This window comes from Oncorhynchus clarkii, unplaced genomic scaffold (assembly GCF_045791955.1).
Source record: "Oncorhynchus clarkii lewisi isolate Uvic-CL-2024 unplaced genomic scaffold, UVic_Ocla_1.0 unplaced_contig_460_pilon_pilon, whole genome shotgun sequence".
NCBI classification, from domain to species: Eukaryota; Metazoa; Chordata; class Actinopteri; order Salmoniformes; family Salmonidae; genus Oncorhynchus; species Oncorhynchus clarkii.
Window position 1 is genome coordinate 155,098 of NW_027258005.1, and position 20,829 is coordinate 175,926.

A 20,829-nucleotide genomic window follows, 5' to 3' on the forward strand; every position below is an offset into this window, starting at 1 on the left:
TGCCAGCGTGACGTATAATCTAGTGGACGGGACGCTTCCTCAACAACAGCAGCTTGTCAGCCACTTCGGTAGCTTTGCTAGCCAACACAGCCGAAACATTTAAGCTCTGTATACGCTTTCGATGTAAAATAGCCACTTTGTTGTAATTACACTTTTGTCGTATAGGTAGTTATCCCCTTTACGTTGCTAGTAACTATCTGAATAGCTAAAATAGCATTAGCCTAGTGCTAGGCTAACTAGCTAGCTAACATTCCCAACCATGAGCTCACTAAGTTACTTCACCCCTGGTAAAGAAGAGGAGACTGTTAAAAGAGAAGTAGAGGGTGAGGCTGTTACTGTGAAAGAAGAAGAGGAAGAAATTACAGTGAAAGAAGAAGAAGATGTTACTGTGAAAGAAGAGGATGCAATTGAAAGAGTGAAAGAGGAGGAGATGACTGTCATGGTGAAAGAAGAGGAAGACGTGTTTGGAGTTGAGGAAGAAGGAGAAGAGGGGGAGATGACTGTCACATTGGAGGAAGGAGAGGAGGAGGAGACAGGAGATCTGATTAACACCATGAGTGAGTACTGTCTTAACAAGGACACAAACTATGCAATTGTTAAACCCATGTGTGGTTTTAAAGGGCCATTCTACTGAAGTTTTACACTTGAATATGTTGTTTAGTACTGTAGAAATTGTTAAAACTATGCTGTGAAACAGCGCTCTCCAACCCTGTTCCTGGAGAGCCACCCTCCTGTAGGTTGTTGGCTCCAACTCTGTCTCTAGTTTAGATCACTGTAATACCATACCATAGAAATAAGAATGAATAGAACTGGCATGGAAGGTCCAACCCTGGCAGTTGACTGGTAAACACATAGGTACACTCACAATGTCTGCCTTGTATTGTGATGCAATCATTTCCATGGTGTTTTGGAATGTTCTATCAACTGATGCTGGATTGCCATGGTAATGTAGAATGTTCATTTAACTTCTGCTGGATTGCCATGGTAATGTAGAATGTTCTTTTAACTGATGCTGGATTGCCATGGTAATGTAGAATATTCATTTAACTGATGTGGCTCATGCAATGGAATGTCATTTTTTGTAATGTCAGTTGAGTTTGCTCAACCAATCACAGCACATATTGAAGGGTACACTTCCTACTTTTACTTCCTGGCATGGGTATACTCAAAATGGCTGCCACTCCACCCATTCTGCCAGAGTTTCCCAAACTCGATCCTCGGTACACCAAGGGGTCCTCGGTACAACAAGGGGTCCTCGGTACAACAAGGGGTCCTCGGTACAACAAGGGGTACACGTTTTGTTTTTTTGCCCTTAACACTACACAGCTGATTCAACGTTTGATGATTAGTTGATTTGAATTAGCTGTGCAGTGTTAGGAGGGGAGGAGAAAACAAAATGTGCTTCCCCTTGGGGTTCTGAGGACAGAGTGGGAAACCCTACATGATGCCTTCATTGACTTGAATACAGATGCCCCTTCTATTCATTCCTATCTTCGGTGCAGGGTTCTATCTTCGGTGCAGGGTTCTATCTTCGGTGCAGGGTTCTATCTTCGGTGCAGGGTTCTATCTTCGGTGCAGGGTTCTATCTTAATGAGTCCAGAATGAGGTTCCACCACAACATCGAGTCACTAAAAGTCCGTACTTGTAAAAATGTCAGTTATTTTAATTCCTTGTACCTATGTTTGTCCTGTGTAATTGCGAGCCTTCCTTTGTTTTCTGAAGTCCGTAGCTTTGAATAAAAGTACTATTTAAATGCGACCTCTGCCCGAGGGGTCGTTGTTTCTTAACGGAGAAGGAGCAGCCCGCCATTGCACTGCAGATTTGGTTTGGCAACGGATGCATAAAATTAGATTAACAATCAGGACAAGCACAGGTACACAGTAGGTGTTAAAGAATGGATATTTATTAAATGTCGAGTGGTAGAGCACGCTGATTAACAATCAGGACAAGCACAGGTACACAGTAGGTGTTAAAGAATGGATAATATTAAATATCGAGTGGTAGAGCACGCTGATTAACAATCAGGACAATCACAGGTACAGCCTACCACCGCTCAGTCAGACTGCTCTATCAAATATCAAATAATAGACTTAATTATAATATAATAAACACACAGAAATACGAGCCTTAGGTCATTAATATGGTCAAATCCGGAAACTATCATTTCTTTAAGTGAAATACGGAACCGTTCCATATTTTATCGAACGGGTGGCATCCCTAAGTCTAAATATTGCTGTTACATTGCACAACCTTCAATGTTATGTCATAATTATTTAAAATTCCGGGAAATTAATTCCGGTCTTTGTTAGGAAGAAATAGTCTTCATAGTTCGCAATGAGCCAGGCGGCCCAAACTGCTGCATATACCCTGACTCTGCTTGCACAGAACGCAAGAGAAGTGACACAATTTCCCTAGTTAATTTTGCCTGCTAACATTAATTTATTTTAACTAATATGTACCTGAGTGACACACTAAATGTCATGTAGTTCGCTCATACTTCAAGTTATCCGTCTGAAACTTTGCACATACACTGCTGCCATCTTGTGGACACCATCGAAATTACATCCAGAGTGATGGCTGGAACTACATCCAGAGTGATGGCTAGAACTACGACCAGAGTGATGGCTAGAACTACATCCAGAGTGATGGCTAGAACTACATCCAGAGTGATGGCTAGAACTACGACCAGAGTGATGGCTAGAACTACGACCAGAGTGATGGCTAGAACTACGACCAGAGTGATGGCTAGAACTACGACCAGAGTGATGGCTAGAACTACGACCAGAGTGATGGCTAGAACTACGACCAGAGTGATGGCTAGAACTACGACCAGAGTGATGGCTAGAACTACGACCAGAGTGATGGCTAGAACTACGACCAGAGTGATGGCTAGAACTACGACCAGAGTGATGGCTAGAACTACGACCAGAGTGATGGCTAGAACTACGACCAGAGTGATGGCTAGAACTACGACCAGAGTGATGGCTAGAACTACGACCAGAGTGATGGCTAGAACTACGACCAGAGTGATGGCTAGAACTACGACCAGAGTGATGGCTAGAACTACATCCAGAGTGATGGCTAGAAATACGACCAGAGTGATGGCTAGAAATACGACCAGAGTGATGGCTAGAACTACGACCAGAGTGATGGCTAGAACTACGACCAGAGTGATGGCTAGAACTACGACCAGAGTGATGGCTAGAACTACGACCAGAGTGATGGCTAGAACTACGACCAGAGTGATGGCTAGAACTACGACCAGAGTGATGGCTAGAACTACATCCAGAGTGATGTGGGACCTTTCTGTTGCATTTCCCCCCAAAAAAATTGTTTTGTATTTTCCTCTACCAGATCTATTGTGTTATTCTCCTACATTCAATTCACATTTCCACAAACTTCATAGTCTTTCCTTTCAAATGGTACCAAGAATATGCATATCCTTGCTTCAGGTCCTGAGCTACAGGCAGTCAGATTTGGGAATGTCATTTTAGGCTAAAATTGCAAAAAAGGGGGCTATCCCTTTTTAACTATGGATCCAATGAAACCTATGAATAATTATCTATTAATATGGAGTTCTGCTCAGATTAAATACATTACATTATATATTATTATAGAGCTCTGCTCAGCCTATAAACATGACATGATCTATTATTATAGAGCTCTGATCAGCCTATAAACATGACATTATCTATTATTATAGAGCTCTGCTCAGCCTATAAACATGACATTATCTATTATTATAGAGCTCTGCTCAGCCTATAAACATGACATGATCTATTATTATAGAGCTCTGATCAGCCTATAAACATGACATTATCTATTATTATAGAGCTCTGCTCAGCCTATAAACATGACATTATCTATTATTATAGAGCTCTGCTCAGCCTATAAACATGACATTATCTATTATTACAGAGCTCTGCTCAGCCTATAAACATGCCATTATCTGTTATTATAGAGCTCTGATCATGATGCAAGCAAATTTATAGTGTTCAAAAACCATACTAATAGATTGCTTTTTGGAGAAAAAAAATATTGTTGTTACATTTAACATCCTGAAAATGCTGTTATCAAGGTCATTTACTTAGTACAGTGGTCAGGTATTCCTGGGGCATGGTCCTAGGGCTCAGGTCCTCCGAGAGAGAGAGAAAGAAAGAGAGAATTAGAGAGAGCATATGTGGTCACAAACCTCTCTTTCCCCAGTCAAAATGCAAGCTAAGACCTACCACTCAGATTTAGTTTTTAAACGTAAGCCTATGCAACATTAACCAATTAAAAACAGTTCTGTATCAATGAGGTTTGTGCAGTGGGCTAAAGACCCAATACATTGACACTGCGTATTGGCTCTGCTTGAATTGTCCTGCCAATGTTGTTCTTCTCAGACCATTTTGACATTTTATTTAGAAATTTGAGGTATATGATCACACTGGTAATATATAATTTGTTGTATTACTTGACAACTTTTATTATTTTATTTTTATAAATTATTACTGGACTGATGGCATCTAAAAGTCAGTCTGAGGGGAGGGAGCAGCGGTGAGGATGAATTCTAGAATATACTATATATCCTAGAAACCTGGTTAAACTGTCATTATGACATCATGGATGAATTCTAGAATATCCCATATATCCTAGAAACCTGGTTAAACTGTCATTATGACATCATGGATGAATTCTAGAATATCCCATATATCCTAGAAACCTGGTTAAACTGTCATTATGACATCATGGATGAATTCTAGAATATACCATATATCCTAGAAACCTGGTTAAACTGTCATTATGACATCATGGATGAATTCTAGAATATCCCATATATCCTAGAAACCTGGTTAAACTGTCATTATGACATCATGGATGAATTCTAGAATATACCATATATCCTAGAAACCTGGTTAAACTGTCATTATGACATCATAAATGAATTCTAGAATATACCATATATCCTAGAAACCTGGTTAAACTGTCATTATGACATCATGGATGAATTCTAGAATATACCATATATCCTAGAAACCTGGTTAAACTGTCATTATGACATCATAAATGAATTCTAGAATATACAATATATCCTAAAAACCTGGTTAAACTATCATTATGACATCATGGATGAATTCTAGAACATACTATATATCCTAGAAACATGGTTAAACTATCATTATGACAACATGGACGAATTCTAGAATATACCATATATCCTAGGATGGTCTGTGGTTGTGAGGCCGGTTGGACGTACTGCCAAATACACTCAAATGATGTTGGAGGTAGGCTATGGTAGAGAAATTAACATTAAATTATCAAGCCACAGCTCTGGTGGACATTCCTGCAGACAGCATGCCAGTTGCAGGTTCTCTCAAAACTTGATACATCTGTGGCATCATGTTGTGTGACAAAACTACACATTTTAGAGCAGCCTTGTATTATTGTCCTCGGCGCAAGGTGCACCTGTGTAATGATCATGCTGTTTTAAAAAAAACACCTGGATGGATTATTTTGGCAAAAGATAAATGCTCCATAACAGGGATGTAAATAAATAAGCATTTCGTTGGTATGAAACATGGGACTAACACTTTACATGTTGCATTAATATTTGTGTTCAGTGTAATAACATGCAATTTAAAAATGCATCAAAAGATCTGTGTTTTTTTCCTCCCTATGCGGTTTCAATGCTGTGCACAGTTGTACTGTAATATAGTGCTTCAAAAATCTATAAATTCGCTTGTTATTGGAGGACGACTCTTATTTTGAAAACATATCCGCCTTTTCTGCGGCCATTTCATGATCTGCGACCAGCAGAATGGTAACGTGAAGGAAATGTTTTCAATGGAACGGATGTGAAGGCAGGGAGTCTGTCTTTTCTTTCGGGACTTTAGGCAGAGAGTCACTGGTTAGAATATAACGTTACCTCCATAATCTACAATTCAACAGACTAGGAATAAACATCTCACCTGGTTCACTTGGTCTGAACTCTGCAAACGACCGACCGTAAACGAGTGTCTACAATGAATCAGGTGAGTAAGACGCATGTAAAATATAAATAAAAACACATCGGCGGCCACGAACGACGTAACACGTTTCACAGATCTCCGTCAGGTGGTGACACATTTATTTAACTTATAGCACAGTTTCATTTATTGTTTAATTAATTTTGCTTTACTAAGTATTGTTTACATCGTTTCATATCTCGTTGCTCTTCCCGAACGGTAATAATGGCCGTGAATTGCTGAATGGAAGATTGCTAAAGTAGGCCGCAGCAAAGCCTTGGATTTTCCTGAACGAGCTACCAACTGGAGAGCCGGGCATATTTGTCTGCTCCTGACACGGTTAAGGTTAATTTGGTCTGCACAATATCAGAATCAAGGTCTTTCAGGAGCAGACATATGTCCAGGTCTCCAGTCGGTAGCTCGTTTAGGAAAATCCAAGGTTTTGCTGCGCCCAACAGTTAAGTTAATTTGGTCTGTAGACCTACTGTAGTATACTATAATTAGCCTGAATGGATAGGTCTACTGTAGTATACTATAATTAGTCTGAATGGATAGGTCTACTGTAGTATACTATAATTAGCCTGAATGGATAGGTCTACTGTAGTATACTATAATTAGTCTGAATGGATAGGTCTACTGTTGTATACTATAATTAGTCTGAATGGATAGGTCTACTGTAGTATACTATAATTAGTCTGAATGGATAGGTCTACTGTAGTATACTATAATTAGTCTGAATGGATAGGTCTACTGTAGTATACTATAATTAGTCTGAATGGATAGGTCTACTGTAGTATACTATAATTAGCCTGAATGGATAGGTCTACTGTAGTATACTATAATTAGTCTGAATGGATAGGTCTACTGTAGTATACTATAATTAGTCTGAATGGATAGGTCTACTGTAGTATACTATAATTAGTCTGAATGGATAGGTCTACTGTAGTATACTATAATTAGTCTGAATGGATAGGTCTACTGTAGTATACTATAATTAGTCTGAATGGATAGGTCTACTGTAGTATACTATAATTAGTCTGAATGGATAGGTCTACTGTTGTATACTATAATTAGTCTGAATGGATAGGTCTACTGTAGTATACTATAATTAGTCTGAATGGATAGGTCTACTGTTGTATACTATAATTAGTCTGAATGGATAGGTCTACTGTAGTATACTATAATTAGTCTGAATGGATAGGTCTACTGTTGTATACTATAATTAGTCTGAATGGATAGGTCTACTGTAGTATACTATAATTAGTCTGAATGGATAGGTCTACTGTAGTATACTATAATTAGTCTGGTTAGTTAGGTCTACTGTAGTATACTATAATTAGTCTGGTTAGTTAGGTCTACTGTAGTATACTATAATTAGTCTGGTTAGTTAGGTCTACTGTAGTATACTATAATTAGTCTGAATGGATAGGTCTACTGTAGTATACTATAATTAGTCTGGTTAGTTAGGTCTACTGTAGTATACTATAATTAGTCTGAATGGATAGGTCTACTGTAGTATACTATAATTAGTCTGGTTAGTTAGGTCTACTGTAGTATACTATAATTAGTCTGGTTAGTTAGACCTACTGTAGTATACTATAATTAGTCTGGTTAGTTAGACCTACTGTAGTATACTATAATTAGTCTGGTTAATTAGGTCTACTGTAGTATACTATAATTAGTCTGGTTAGTTAGGTCTACTGTAGTATACTATAATTAGTCTGGTTAGTTAGGTCTACTGTAGTATACTATAATTAGTCTGGTTAGTTAGGTCTACTGTAGTATACTATAATTAGTCTGAATGGATAGGTCTACTGTAGTATACTATAATTAGTCTGGTTAGTTAGGTCTACTGTAGTATACTATAATTAGTCTGGTTAGTTAGGTCTACTGTAGTATACTATAATTAGTCTGAATGGATAGGTCTACTGTAGTATACTATAATTAGTCTGGTTAGTTAGGTCTACTGTAGTATACTATAATTAGTCTGAATGGATAGGTCTACTGTAGTATACTATAATTAGTCTGAATGGATAGGTCTACTGTAGTATACTATAATTAGTCTGGTTAGTTAGGTCTACTGTAGTATATTATAATTAGTCTGAATGGATAGGTCTATTGTAGTATACTATAATTAGTCTGGTTAGTTAGGTCTACTGTAGTATACTATAATTAGTCTGAATGGATAGGTCTACTGTAGTATACTATAATTAGTCTGAATGGATAGGTCTACTGTAGTATACTATAATTAGTCTGGTTAGTTAGGTCTACTGTAGTATACTATAATTAGTCTGAATGGATAGGTCTACTGTAGTATACTATAATTAGTCTGTTTAGTTAGGTCTACTGTAGTATACTATAATTAGTCTGGTTAGTTAGGTCTAATGTAGTATACTATAATTAGTCTGAATGGATAGGTCTACTGTAGTATACTATAATTAGTCTGGTTAGATAGGTCTACTGTAGTATACTATAATTAGTCTGAATGCATAGGTCTACTGTAGTATACTAGAATTAGTCTGGTTAGTTAGACCTACTGTATTATACTATACAGTGGGGCAAAAAAAGTATTTAGTCAGCCACCAATTGTTCAAGTTCTCCCACTTAAAAAGATGGGAGAGGCCTGTAATGTTCATCATACGTACACTTCAACTATGACAGACAAAATGAGAAGATTTTTTTGTTGTTGAGAAAATCACATTTTAATGAATTTATTTGCAAATTATGGTGGAAAATAAGTATCAATGCCTTTCTTAAAATCAATACACAGAAATATATATTTTTAAATCTGCATATTTAGCTAAAATAAATCCAGGTCAGCAGGCAACATTTACCAGGTGAAATTGTCACTTCTCTTGCATTCATTGGTGCGAACTAAATTTGCCAGAATTTATGGCATTTTTTATTTATGTATTTCTTTTATTTCACCTTTATTTAACCAGGTAGGCCAGTTGAGAACACCTTTATTTAACCAGGTAGGCCAGTTGAGAACACCTTTATTTAACCAGGTAGGCCAGTTGAGAACACCTTTATTTAACCAGGTAGGCCAGTTGAGAACACCTTTATTTAACCAGGTAGGCCAGTTGAGAACACCTTTATTTAACCAGGTAGGCCAGTTGAGAACACCTTTATTTAACCAGGTAGGCTAGTTGAGAACACCTTTATTTAACCAGGTAGGCCAGTTGAGAACACCTTTATTTAACCAGGTAGGCTAGTTGAGAACACCTTTATTTAACCAGGTAGGCTAGTTGAGAACACCTTTATTTAACCAGGTAGGCTAGTTGAGAACACCTTTATTTAACCAGGTAGGCCAGTTGAGAACACCTTTATTTAACCAGGTAGGCCAGTTGAGAACACCTTTATTTAACCAGGTAGGCCAGTTGAGAACACCTTTATTTAACCAGGTAGGCCAGTTGAGAACACCTTTATTTAACCAGGTAGGCCAGTTGAGAACACCTTTATTTAACCTGGTAGGCCAGTTGAGAACACCTTTATTTAACCTGGTAGGCCAGTTGAGAACACCTTTATTTAACCAGGTAGGCCAGTTGAGAACACCTTTATTTAACCAGGTAGGCCAGTTGAGAACACCTTTATTTAACCAGGTAGGCCAGTTGAGAACACCTTTATTTAACCAGGTAGGCCAGTTGAGAACACCTTTATTTAACCAGGTAGGCTAGTTGAGAACACCTTTATTTAACCAGGTAGGCTAGTTGAGAACACCTTTATTTAACCAGGTAGGCTAGTTGAGAACACCTTTATTTAACCAGGTAAGCCAGTTGAGAACACCTTTATTTAACCAGATAGGCCAGTTGAGAACACCTTTATTTAACCAGGTAGGCTAGTTGAGAACACCTTTATTTAACCAGGTAGGCCAGTTGAGAACACCTTTATTTAACCAGGTAGGCTAGTTGAGAACAAGTTCTCATTTACAACTGCGACCTGGCCAAGATAAAGCATAGCAATGTGACACATACAACAACACAGAGTTACACATGGAATAAACAAAACATACAGTCAATAATACAGTAGAACAAAATAAAACAAAAAGTCTATATACAGGGAGTGCAAATGAGGTAAGATAAGGAAATAAATATGCCATGGTGGCGAAGTAATTACAATATAGCAATTAAACACTGGAATGGTAGATCGGCAGAAGATGAATGTGCAAGTAGAGATACTGGGGTGCAAAGGAGCAAGATAATAAATAAATACAGTATGGGGATGAGGTATATAGATGGGCTGTTTACAGATGGGCTGTGCACAGGTGCAGTGATCTGTGAGCTGCTCTGACAGCTGGTGCTTAAAGCTAGTGAGGGAGATATGAGTCTCCAGCTTCAGAGATTTTGCAGTTCGTTCCAGTCATTGGCAGCAGAGAACTGGAAGGAAAGACGACCAAAGGAGGAATTGGCTTTGGGGGTGACCAGTGAGATATACCTGCTGAAGCGCGTGCTGCTATGGCGACCAGTGAGCTGATTTAAGGCGGGGCTTTACCTAGCAGAGACTTGTAGATAACCTGTAGCCAGTGGGTTTGGCGACGAGTATGAAGCGAGGGCCAACCAACGAGAGCGTACAGGTTGCAATGGTGGGTAGTGTATGGGTCTTTGGTGACAAAACGGATGGCACTGTGATAGACTGCATCCAATTGGTTGAGTAGAGTGTTGGAGGCTATTTTATAGATGACATAACCGAAGTCGAGGATCGGTAGGATGGTCAATTTTACGAGGGTATGTTTTGCATTTAGTTTTACTTGTGTTTAAGGGCAGTTGGAGGCCACTGAAGGAGAGTTGTATGGCATTGAAGCTCGTCTGGAGGTTATTTAACACAGTGTCCAAAGAGGGGCCAGAAGTATACAGAATGGTGTCGTCTGCGTAGAGGTGGATCAGAGAATCACCAGCAGCAAGAGCGACCTCATTGATGTATACAGAGAAGAGAGTCAGCCCGAGAATTGAACCCTGTGGCACCCCCATAGAGACTGCCAGACGTCCAGAGAACAGGCCCCCCCGATTTGACACACTGAACTCTATCAGAGAAGTTGTTGGTAAACCAGGCATGGCAATCATTTGAGAAACCAAGGCTATCGAGTCTGCAAATAAGAATGTGGTGATTGACAGTCGAAAGCCTTGGCCAGGTCGATGAATACGGCTGCACAGTAATGTTTCTTATCGATGGCAGTTATGATGTCGTTTAGGACCTTGAGCGTGGCTGAGGTGCACCCATGACCAGCTCTGAAACCAGATTGCATAGTGGGATTCGAAATGGTCGGTAATCTGTTTGTTAACTTGGCTTTCGAAGACCTTAGAAAGACAGGGTAGGATAGATATGTCTGTAGCAGTTTGGGTCTAGAGTGTCATAATATTGACGGTTGTACAATGTAACAGCAATATTTACACTTAGGGATGCCACCCGTTAGATAAAATACGGAACGGTTCCGAATTTCACTGAAATAATAAACGCTTTTTTTTCTCGAAATTATAGTTTCAGGAATCGATTATTCATTATTAATGACCTATGGCTCGTATTTCAGTGTGTTATTATGTTATAATTAAGTCTATGATTTGTTATTTGATAGAGCAGTCTGACTGAGCGGTGGTAGTCATAAACAGCTCAATGCACAGCATTCGAATAGTCCTATATGGGTTCCTGGTTCGAGCCCAGCTAGGAGCGAGGAGAGGGACGGAAAAGCTATACTGTTACACTGGCAATACTAAAGTGCCTATAAGATCATCCAATAGTCAAACGTATATGAAGTACAAATGGTATAGAGAGAAATAGTCCTATAATTCCTATAATAACTACAACCTAAAACCTCTTACCTTGGAATATTGGAATATTGAAGTCTCATGTTAAAAGGAACCACCAGCTTTCATATGTTCTCATGTTCTGAGCAAGGAACTTAAATGTTAGCTTTTTTACATGGCACATATTGCACTTTTACTTTCTTCTCCAACACTGTGCTTTTGCATTATTGAAACCAAATTGAACATGTTTCATTATTTATTTGAGGCTAAATTGATTTTATTGATGTATTATATTAAGTTAAAATAAGTGTTCATTCAGTATTGTTGTAATTATTGTTGTAATTGTCATTATTACAAATAAATAAATAATAATCGGCCGATTTAATCGGTATCGGACTTTTTGGGTCCTCCAATAATCGGTATCGGCGTTGAAAAATCATAGTTGGTCGACCTCTAGTATGCCGGGTATGATTAGGTGTCTGAGATGTGTGCCAGTTGTTCAAACAGACAGCTCGGTGCATTCAGCTTGTCAACACCTCTCACAAATACAAGCAGTGATGCATCTCTCCTCTACTTTGAGCCAGGAGAAATTGACATGCATATCATTGTTAGTTCTCCGTGTACATTTAAGGGCCAGCCGTGCTGCTCTGTTCTGAGTCAATTGTAACTTTAAGTTCCTCTTTGTGGCACCTGACCACATGACTGGACAGCAGTCCAGATGCAACATAACTAGGGTCTGTACGACCTACCTTGTTGATTGCGTTATACCGGATCCGGTATATTTGTCATCAGCAACGCTGAATAGCATAGCGCAACAGTCAAATAATATTACTAGAAAATATTCATGAAATCACAAGTGAAATATAGCGAAACACAGCTTAGCCTTTTGTTAATCACCCTGTTGTCTCAGATTTTGAAATTATGCTTAACAACGAAAGCAATACAAGCGTTTGTATAAGTTTATCGATAGCAGAGCAAAACAATAAGTACACCTAGCATCAGGTAACTTGGTCACGAAAATCAGAAAAGCAATCAAATTAATCGTTTACCTTTGATGATCTTCGGATGTTTTCACTCACGAGACTCCCAGTTAGACAACAAATGTTCCTTTTGTTCCATAAAGATATTTTTTATATCCAAATACCTCCGTTAGTTTGGTGCGTTATGCCCAGGAATCCACCGGAAAGAGCGGTCACGACAACGCAGTTTTTCAAATATCTATTCGATAATATATCAACTGGGACAGTTGGCTTTTCACTAGGACCGGGAGTAACAATGGCCGCCTCTCTCTTTTGCGCACAAATCACTCAGAGCCCCCACCTGTCCGCTTACGCAATGTGGTCGCTCACGCTCATTCTTCAAAATAAAAGCCTGAAACTATGTCTAAAGGCTGTTGACACCTTAGGGAAGCCACAGAAAAAGGAATCTGGTTGATATCCCTTTCAATGGTCAATAGGGATGCATAGGAATACAGGCGTTTCAAGATGAGTCACTTCCTGATTGGATTTTTCTCAGGCTTTCGCCTGCAATATCAGTTTTGGAAACTTTAGAGTGTTTTCTATCCTAATCTGTGGATTATATGTATATTCTAGCATCTGGTCCTGAGAAATAGGCTGTTTACTTTGGGAACGTTATTTTTCCAAACATAAAAATAGTGCCCCCTTGCTTCAAGAGGTTAACTGATGATAGCACCAGCAGTAAACAAAGGGGTTATCATATTTCAACCCTGCAGGCGCTACACAAAACGCTGAAATAAAATAGAAAACATGCATTACTTTTGACGAGCTTCTTCTGTTGGCACTCCAATATGTCCCATAAACATCACAAATGGTCCTTTTGTTCGATTAATTCCGTCCATATATATCCAAAATGTCCATTTATAAAGCACGTTTGATCCAGAAAAAACAGCTTACAAAAAACACAACGTCACTACAAAATATTTCAAAAAGTTGCCTATGAACTTTGCCAAAATATTTAAAACTACTTTTGTAATACAACTTTCGGTATTTTTAAACGTTAATAATCGATCAGATTGTAGACGGGTCTTTCTGTGTTCAATACAGGAATGAAAACAAACCAGCAATACTTTTAATGTCTTGCGCAACTCTCAACAGTGTCCCCAGTTCCTAGTTGGCCTACTTCTTCATTGCACAAAGGAATAACCTCAACCAAATTCCAAAGACTGGTGACATCCAGTGGAAGTGGTAGGAACTAAAACAGGTTCCTAAGAAATATCCCTTGGCAATGACAACTCAGGGAACAGAGAGAGGGGAAAAAAATAATTCTGAACAGTTAGTCCTCGGGGTTTTGCCTGCTACATAAGTTCTGTAATACCCACAGACATGATTCAAACAGTTCTAGAAACTTTAGAGTGTTTTCTATCCAAATCTATGAATGATATGCATATCTTATATTCTTGCCATGAGTAGCAGGAAGTTAAAATTGGGCACGCTATTTATCCAAAAATTTAAAAAAAAGGTGTAGCAGCGATTTCAATTCCCGTTGGTAGAGGACGTGTGTAGTGTTGTCATACATAGACACACAGTCTTTACTCAGAGCCAGTGGCAGGTCATTAGTAAAGACCGTTTTTTTCAAAGGGGCCTAGACAACTGCCCTGGGGAATTCCACCTGGATTATGTTGGCGAGGGAATTCCATTAAAGAACACTCTCTGTGTTCTGTTAGACAGAACTCTCGATCCACAATATAGCAGGGAAGCCATAACAGCTTTTTCCCGGCAGCAGATTATGATTGATAATGGCAAAAGCTGCACTAAAGTCTAATATAACGGCTCCCACAAGCTTCTTATCGTCAATTTGTTTCAGCCAATCATCAGTCACTTGTGTCAGTGCTGTACATGTTGAATGCCCCCTCCCTGTAAGAAAGTCAGTTGTTAATTTTTTTTATCTGTGAAATGGCGGCTGGTCAAAAAAAAACAAAAAAAAAAACAGAAGTTTACTAAGGGTTGGTAGCAGGCTGATTGGTCGGCTGTTTGAGCCTGTAGTGGATGCTTTGCTGTTCTCAGGTATCGGAATGACGTTTACTTCCCTCCAGACCTGAGGGTGAACACTTTCCTCTATGCTTAGACTGAAGGGATGGCTAATAGGAGTGGCACTATCATCCGCTATGATCCTCAATTCATTTTCATTTTCCATCCAAGTTTTCAGACCCGGGTGGCTTGTCGTTGTTGATAAACAATAGTTGCTTCACCTCTCACTTTACTGAATTTAAAATTACAATGCTTTCATAATTTGGTCAGTTATTCATTTTTTGTGTAGTTTCAGAATTTGTTGCTATCATGTCCAAGTTTGCACGTGTTGCCAGCTCCTCCCAACTACTTGGAGATATCAGTGGGTTTTGTGTTGACTGAGCCATCTGATTTAATGAATGAAGGATCTGAGTTCGCCTTTTTGCCTAAATTTTCATTTTATATATATATAACGTTGTTAGTCGCAATAATTTTGTTTAAGAATTTAAAGAGAGGGATTATTGTTTTGTACCAATATGACAACACTCCTCCTCTCTTTTTGGGGTAACAGGAAACACTCTCCCCCCTACCCCTCCCGGAGTCCCCGGGTCGTACCTCTCCTGGTAACACCTTACTGCTGGGTCTGAAGAGGTTGTCTGTGCTGCTGGTCGACTGCAGGAAAACGCCGGAGCTAAGTGGGTTCATGCTGTTATATAAATGTAATTTGGGACACTCCCTGGATGTCATTAATTGCCACTAAATACAATCTGTTTAAAAGATGTACAATTATTATTTTTTTAAATCACCTTTATTTAACCAGGTTGGCTAGTTTACAACTGCGACATGGCCAAGATAAAGCAAAGCAGTGCGACACAAACAACAACACACATGGAATAAACAAGAGTCAAAAACACAATAGGAAAAAAGTCTATATACAGTGAGTGCAAATGGCGTTAGGAGGTAAGGCAATAAACAGGCCATAGTAGCGAAGTAATTACAATATAGCAAATTAACACTGGAGGGATAGATGTGCAGATGCAAGTAGAAATACTGGTGTGCAAAAGAGCAGAAAGGTAAATATAAACAATATGGAGATGAGGTAGGTAGATTGGGTTTACAGATGGGCTATGTTAGCTGCTCGAATAGCTGATGTTTAAAGTTTGTGAGAGACATATAAGCTGGAGACAGCATATAAGACATATAAACATATAAGTCTCCAGCTTCGATTTTTGCAATTTGTTTCAGTCATTGTCAGCAGAGAACTGGAAGGAAAGGCGGCCAAAGGAGTTATTGGCTTTGGCGATTACCAGTGCGATATACCTGCTGGAGCGCGTGCTGTGGTATGAGTGTTGCTATGGTGACCAGTGAGCTAAGGCGGAGCTTTACCTAGCATAGACTTATAGATGACCTGGAGCCAGTGGGTCTGGCGATGAATATGTAGCGAGGGCCAGCCGACTAGAGCATACAGGTCGCAGTGGTGGGTGGTATAAGGGGTTTTGGTGACAAAACGGATGGCACTGTGATAGACTGCATCCAGTTTGCTGAGTCGAGTATTGGAAGCTATTTTGTAAATGACGTCGAGGACCGGTAGGATAGTCAGTTTTACGAGGGTATGTTTGGCGGCGTGAGTGAAGGAGGCTTTGTTGCGAAGCAGATTCTAGATTTAATAAATCAATATATTTAGGAATGTAGAATCATTACAACTCTACACCCTTGGATACATTGACAATTTGAAGATTTAACGCGATTTTACATTGAAGATTTTAATTGCTAAAATTCGGTTACAAGAGTGTGAAAAGCTGGGCCTAAATCTGGCTTCGATATGAAGGAACCATAACGGTCTGTCTTTTCTTCACAGGGGACAGTCCTAACCGTCACTCTCTCGGTAGAAGGGGCTTGTCATCTGGGCAGGCAAAACATCATGATGCTGTCGAGGCAGAGAAAAGTGTCTCAAGATCAGAACACCTCAAGAAACAACAGCTGAGACCCACGAGGAAGAAACCTCACTGCTGCTCTGACTGTGGGAAGAGTTACACCTCTAAAGTAAACCTTAGAGGACACCAGAGAATTCATACTGGAGAGAAACCTCACTGCTGCGCCCAGTGTGGAGCTAGCCTCTCCTCTGCCAGTGCACTGGAAGGACACATGCGGATTCACACTGGAGAAAAACCGTACCAGTGCTCAGAATGTGGGCAGAGATTTACATACTCCAGTGGTTTACGGGTACATGAGAGAATAAAACACACCGGCGAAAAACCACACTGTTGCTCTGACTGCGGGAAGAGATTTGCTACATCACAAAGCTTAAAAGCTCACTGGCGGATTCACACTGGAGAGAGACCGTTCCACTGCTCTGAGTGTGGGAAGAGTTTCACAGAAGCCTCGGCACTGTCTGAACACAAACGAATACACACAGGAGAAAAGCCTCACCACTGTGAGCAGTGCGGAGGAAGCTTTTCCTCTGCTAAGTTACTCAGAATACATCATAGGATTCACACAGGGGAGAAACCTTACAATTGTGCTGACTGTGGGAAAAGCTTCAGACTGATTTGTACTTTAAGATGTCACCAGCTAAGACATACTGGAGAGAAGCCCCACCAATGTACTGAGTGCGGGAAAAGGTTTGCTGTTAAGACTGGACTCTTGCGACATAACATAGTGCACACTGGAGAGAAAGGATACCAATGCCCACAGTGTGGCAAGAAGCTAGGATCATCTCATTCTCTAGAGCAGCATAAGCGAACACACACTGGACAGAAACCCTTCCACTGTTCCCACTGTAAGTTAAGCTTTGCCACTAATTCAGCCCTGTACAAACACCAGAGAATTCACACAGGCGAGAAGCCACACAGCTGCAATGTTTGCCAGAGGAGTTTTGGACGGTCGGATCACCTGAAAATTCACATGCAAATTCACACAGGAGAAAAGCCCTACCACTGCTCTAAGTGCGAGCTGAGTTTCACTAACAACAGATCTCTGAAAGAACATGAGGTCAGACACACAGAAGATAAACCTCACTGCTGCTCCCAGTGCGGTGCTAGTCTCTCCTCTGCCAGGGCACTGGAAGAACACATGCGGATTCACACTGGAGAGAAACCATACGAGTGCTCTGAATGTGGGCAGAAGTTTGCACATAGAACCAGTCTTGGGACACACCGAAGAATACACACAGGAGCAAAACCCTATCAGTGCTCTGACTGCAAGAAGAGCTTTTCAAGAAGTGATTCTTTAAATAGTCACAAGTTCACACATTCAGAGAAGAAGATGTACCATTGCTCTCAGTGTGAGTCGAGCTGCACAACGCCAGGTGCATTGAAGAAACACCAGCTTATTCACACTGGAGAGAAGCCTTACCACTGCTCCCACTGTGACAAGAGCTTCCTTTGGCAACAGTCTCTCAAAGGACACGAGCGTAGTCACAAGGGAGAGAAACCGTTCTCTTGCTCAGACTGCGGGAACAACTTTTCCACAATGGCAACCTTGCGAATTCACCAGCGAAGACACACGGGAGAGAGGCCATACCAATGCCCTTTCCCTGACTGTGGGAAGAGTTTTTCCCAGGCCTTTGCTTTTAAAGTCCACAAGAGAAGGCACACAGGAAAGAAGCCGCACCACTGTGATCAGTGTGGGAAGAGTTTTGTCACGTCGGGTGACTTTCAATCTCACCAGCAAACTCACTCCAAATAGAAGCCTTACTGCTGCACAGCCTGTGGACTTAGTTTTTCTAGATCTGATTCCTTAAAGATTCACCAGAGAGTCCACACAGGAGGGAGGCCGTACAGCTGCTAAGAGTGTGACAAGAGTTACACCTTGAAGGGTCACCTTACTAGACACCAGCTGACACACAGAGAAACCTCACCACTGCTCTGACTGTGGGAAGAGTTTTATTCTCTCAGGCAACCTAAAAAAAAACACACACGAGAGAAGCCTTACCACTGTTTTTATTGTAAGAAGAGTTTTACCACTAAGGGTCAACTGACTGGACACCAGCAAAGACACAAAGGAGAGAAACCTCACTACTGCTTCAAGTGTTCAGTGGACTTGAGATTCCACGTTCAGCGCAAACACAGCGGGACACCCTACCACTACCTATGATGAAAATTACAGGCCTCTCATCTTTTTAAGTGGGAGAACTTGCACAACTGGTGGCTGACTAAATACAATTTTTGCCCCACTGTATGTTCTTTTTAAATATCTGTGTGAACTGAGAGGAGCCTAAAATCCAATAGATAAGATGTGGTTAGATGTAACCCAGATGAGGAGAACCTGGGGGAGTAGAACAACCCCCCCCCCCCCCCCCCAGTGCAGATGACCACAGGATAAACCCAAAGTGGCTTATGGTGACCCAATCTGCAGGGGAGGGGTGGAAAAAGCATTGCCTGTAAAGTTTTGGCTGCTCTGCCCAACAGTCAAGAGTGTTGGGCCTGAACTAGTCTTTCATTATTGCAATAATTAATCAATATTAAATAAAGATGATTGTTTGAAGAAATGACTTCAATCTCTCTCGGTATGAATGTCCATTTAAATTTTTTTGGGTGACGAGGATCTGAAACTTCACACCTGTTGACCGCTCCTGAAGATCTGGGTAAACTGTGCACAGGGAATCAGAAAGTGGGATCTCAGGGAAAACCATACTCATTATTGAGCAGTTGCCTGAGATCTGAGAGGTAGCGTGCGCGGGTGGATGCCAGATCTCCGACATGGTCCAAGCCTACCTCAGTTACTATCTGTCCGATAAGTGATGAAATTATAAAAAAAAGAAATGCCCCTGTTGAGGTTACGCTCAGAGCGAGGTCTTCCTTCAGAGGGCCACAGCTGACGTAAACTAGCAGGACTCCATTGATAAGTGTTCTTAAATGTGGTATCCTTGGGCATGATTGTTAATTAGCCTAAGTCCAGATCCGTGGTACTGAGTTGATCACAGTAGGACTGGTGAGGTTCATGTGGAGTGAAGGACTAGTGTGTGTGGGTGATCTTGCGAGAGAGAGAGAACTCGGCTTGGTGAAGTTCAAATTATAATGTGTAATGTTTTGATCAAATGTTTGATAAATGAGGTAACAGGTTACTATTGTTTAGGTGTTATTCCCTGTGTTTGTGATATGTGAGAGTTGTGTGAGGTTGGAAATACGCGTTCATCTGAAGTTTGTGATAAAGTATAGAAATGTGTATAATACTATATACAGTGACTCAAAAACTCAAAAAAATAAAAATGTGTTTGAGTTTCTATTTCGTCGAGCTGAGTCGTAGGGATAAAGGGAAGTCATTGGAAACACACTGGAATTAATGTGAGTAACTAAGATTTCCTACATTTATGTATTGATTTTGTGACAATATAGATTAAAAAAAATTATTCAGGAAATTGTACGTGCGTATAATTGATTACTAGAGATTTGTTAATGGAAATACTAATAATATGCAACCCTGAACACTCATACGTCAGGGGTGAACAAATTATTCTGAGAGGTTCAGAACGGTCCCTTTTTAAGGATAATTCGATAGAGGTTAAAAGCTTTAGATGACTGTCTAAACGCTTATGTGATGTTCTACATCCAGGTAATACATATAGAGAACTGCCCATAAAGGCCTGAAAAAAAATATTTTTTTGCAGTAAGAGATGAGTTGCTGTATTTATTGAATAAATCCGAGCGAATTAAAGTTGGAATTTCCACTAGACTTATATAAGGTAGTAGTAGTACAAAGCCTGACTTACATAACGTAGTCGTACAAAGCCTGACTAGTAGTACAAAGCCTGACTTAAATAACGTAGTAGTACAAAGCCTGACTAGTAGTACAAAGCCTGACTAGTAGTACAAAGCCTGACTTAAATAACGTAGTAGTACAAAGCCTGACTAGTAGTACAAAGCCTGACTTACATAACGTAGTAGTACAAAGCCTGACTAGTAGTACAAAGCCTGACTTACATAACGTAGTCGTACAAAGCCTGACTAGTAGTACAAAGCCTGACTTAAATAACGTAGTAGTACAAAGCCTGACTAGTAGTACAAAGCCTGACTAGTAGTACAAAGCCTGACTTAAATAACGTAGTAGTACAAAGCCTGACTAGTAGTACAAAGCCTGACTTACATAACGTAGTAGTACAAAGCCTGACTAGTAGTACAAAGCCTGACTAGTAGTACA

At 40.1% G+C, this 20,829-nt stretch overlaps 1 protein-coding gene across 2 annotated transcripts; it reads left to right on the forward strand.

Moving 5' to 3' along the window:
• The first annotated feature begins 80 nt into the window (after positions 1-80).
• On the forward strand, positions 81-18,829 carry LOC139394469 (zinc finger protein 850-like). Of its 2 annotated transcripts, none has more exons than XR_011629826.1 (3): positions 81-557; positions 15,263-15,386; positions 16,550-16,583. XR_011629826.1 is itself a non-coding variant. In XM_071142540.1 (3 exons), exons 1-3 carry the CDS (start codon positions 6,006-6,008, stop codon positions 18,376-18,378), a joined length of 1,962 nt encoding a protein of 653 aa, XP_070998641.1. In that variant the 5' UTR covers positions 5,762-6,005; the 3' UTR covers positions 18,379-18,829. The 2 variants fall into 2 exon arrangements, 1 of the variants encoding a protein (XP_070998641.1); XM_071142540.1 differs by lacking the exon at positions 81-557 and adding an exon at positions 5,762-6,014 and having other exon boundaries at positions 16,550-18,829.
• The last annotated feature ends 2,000 nt before the right edge of the window (positions 18,830-20,829 follow it).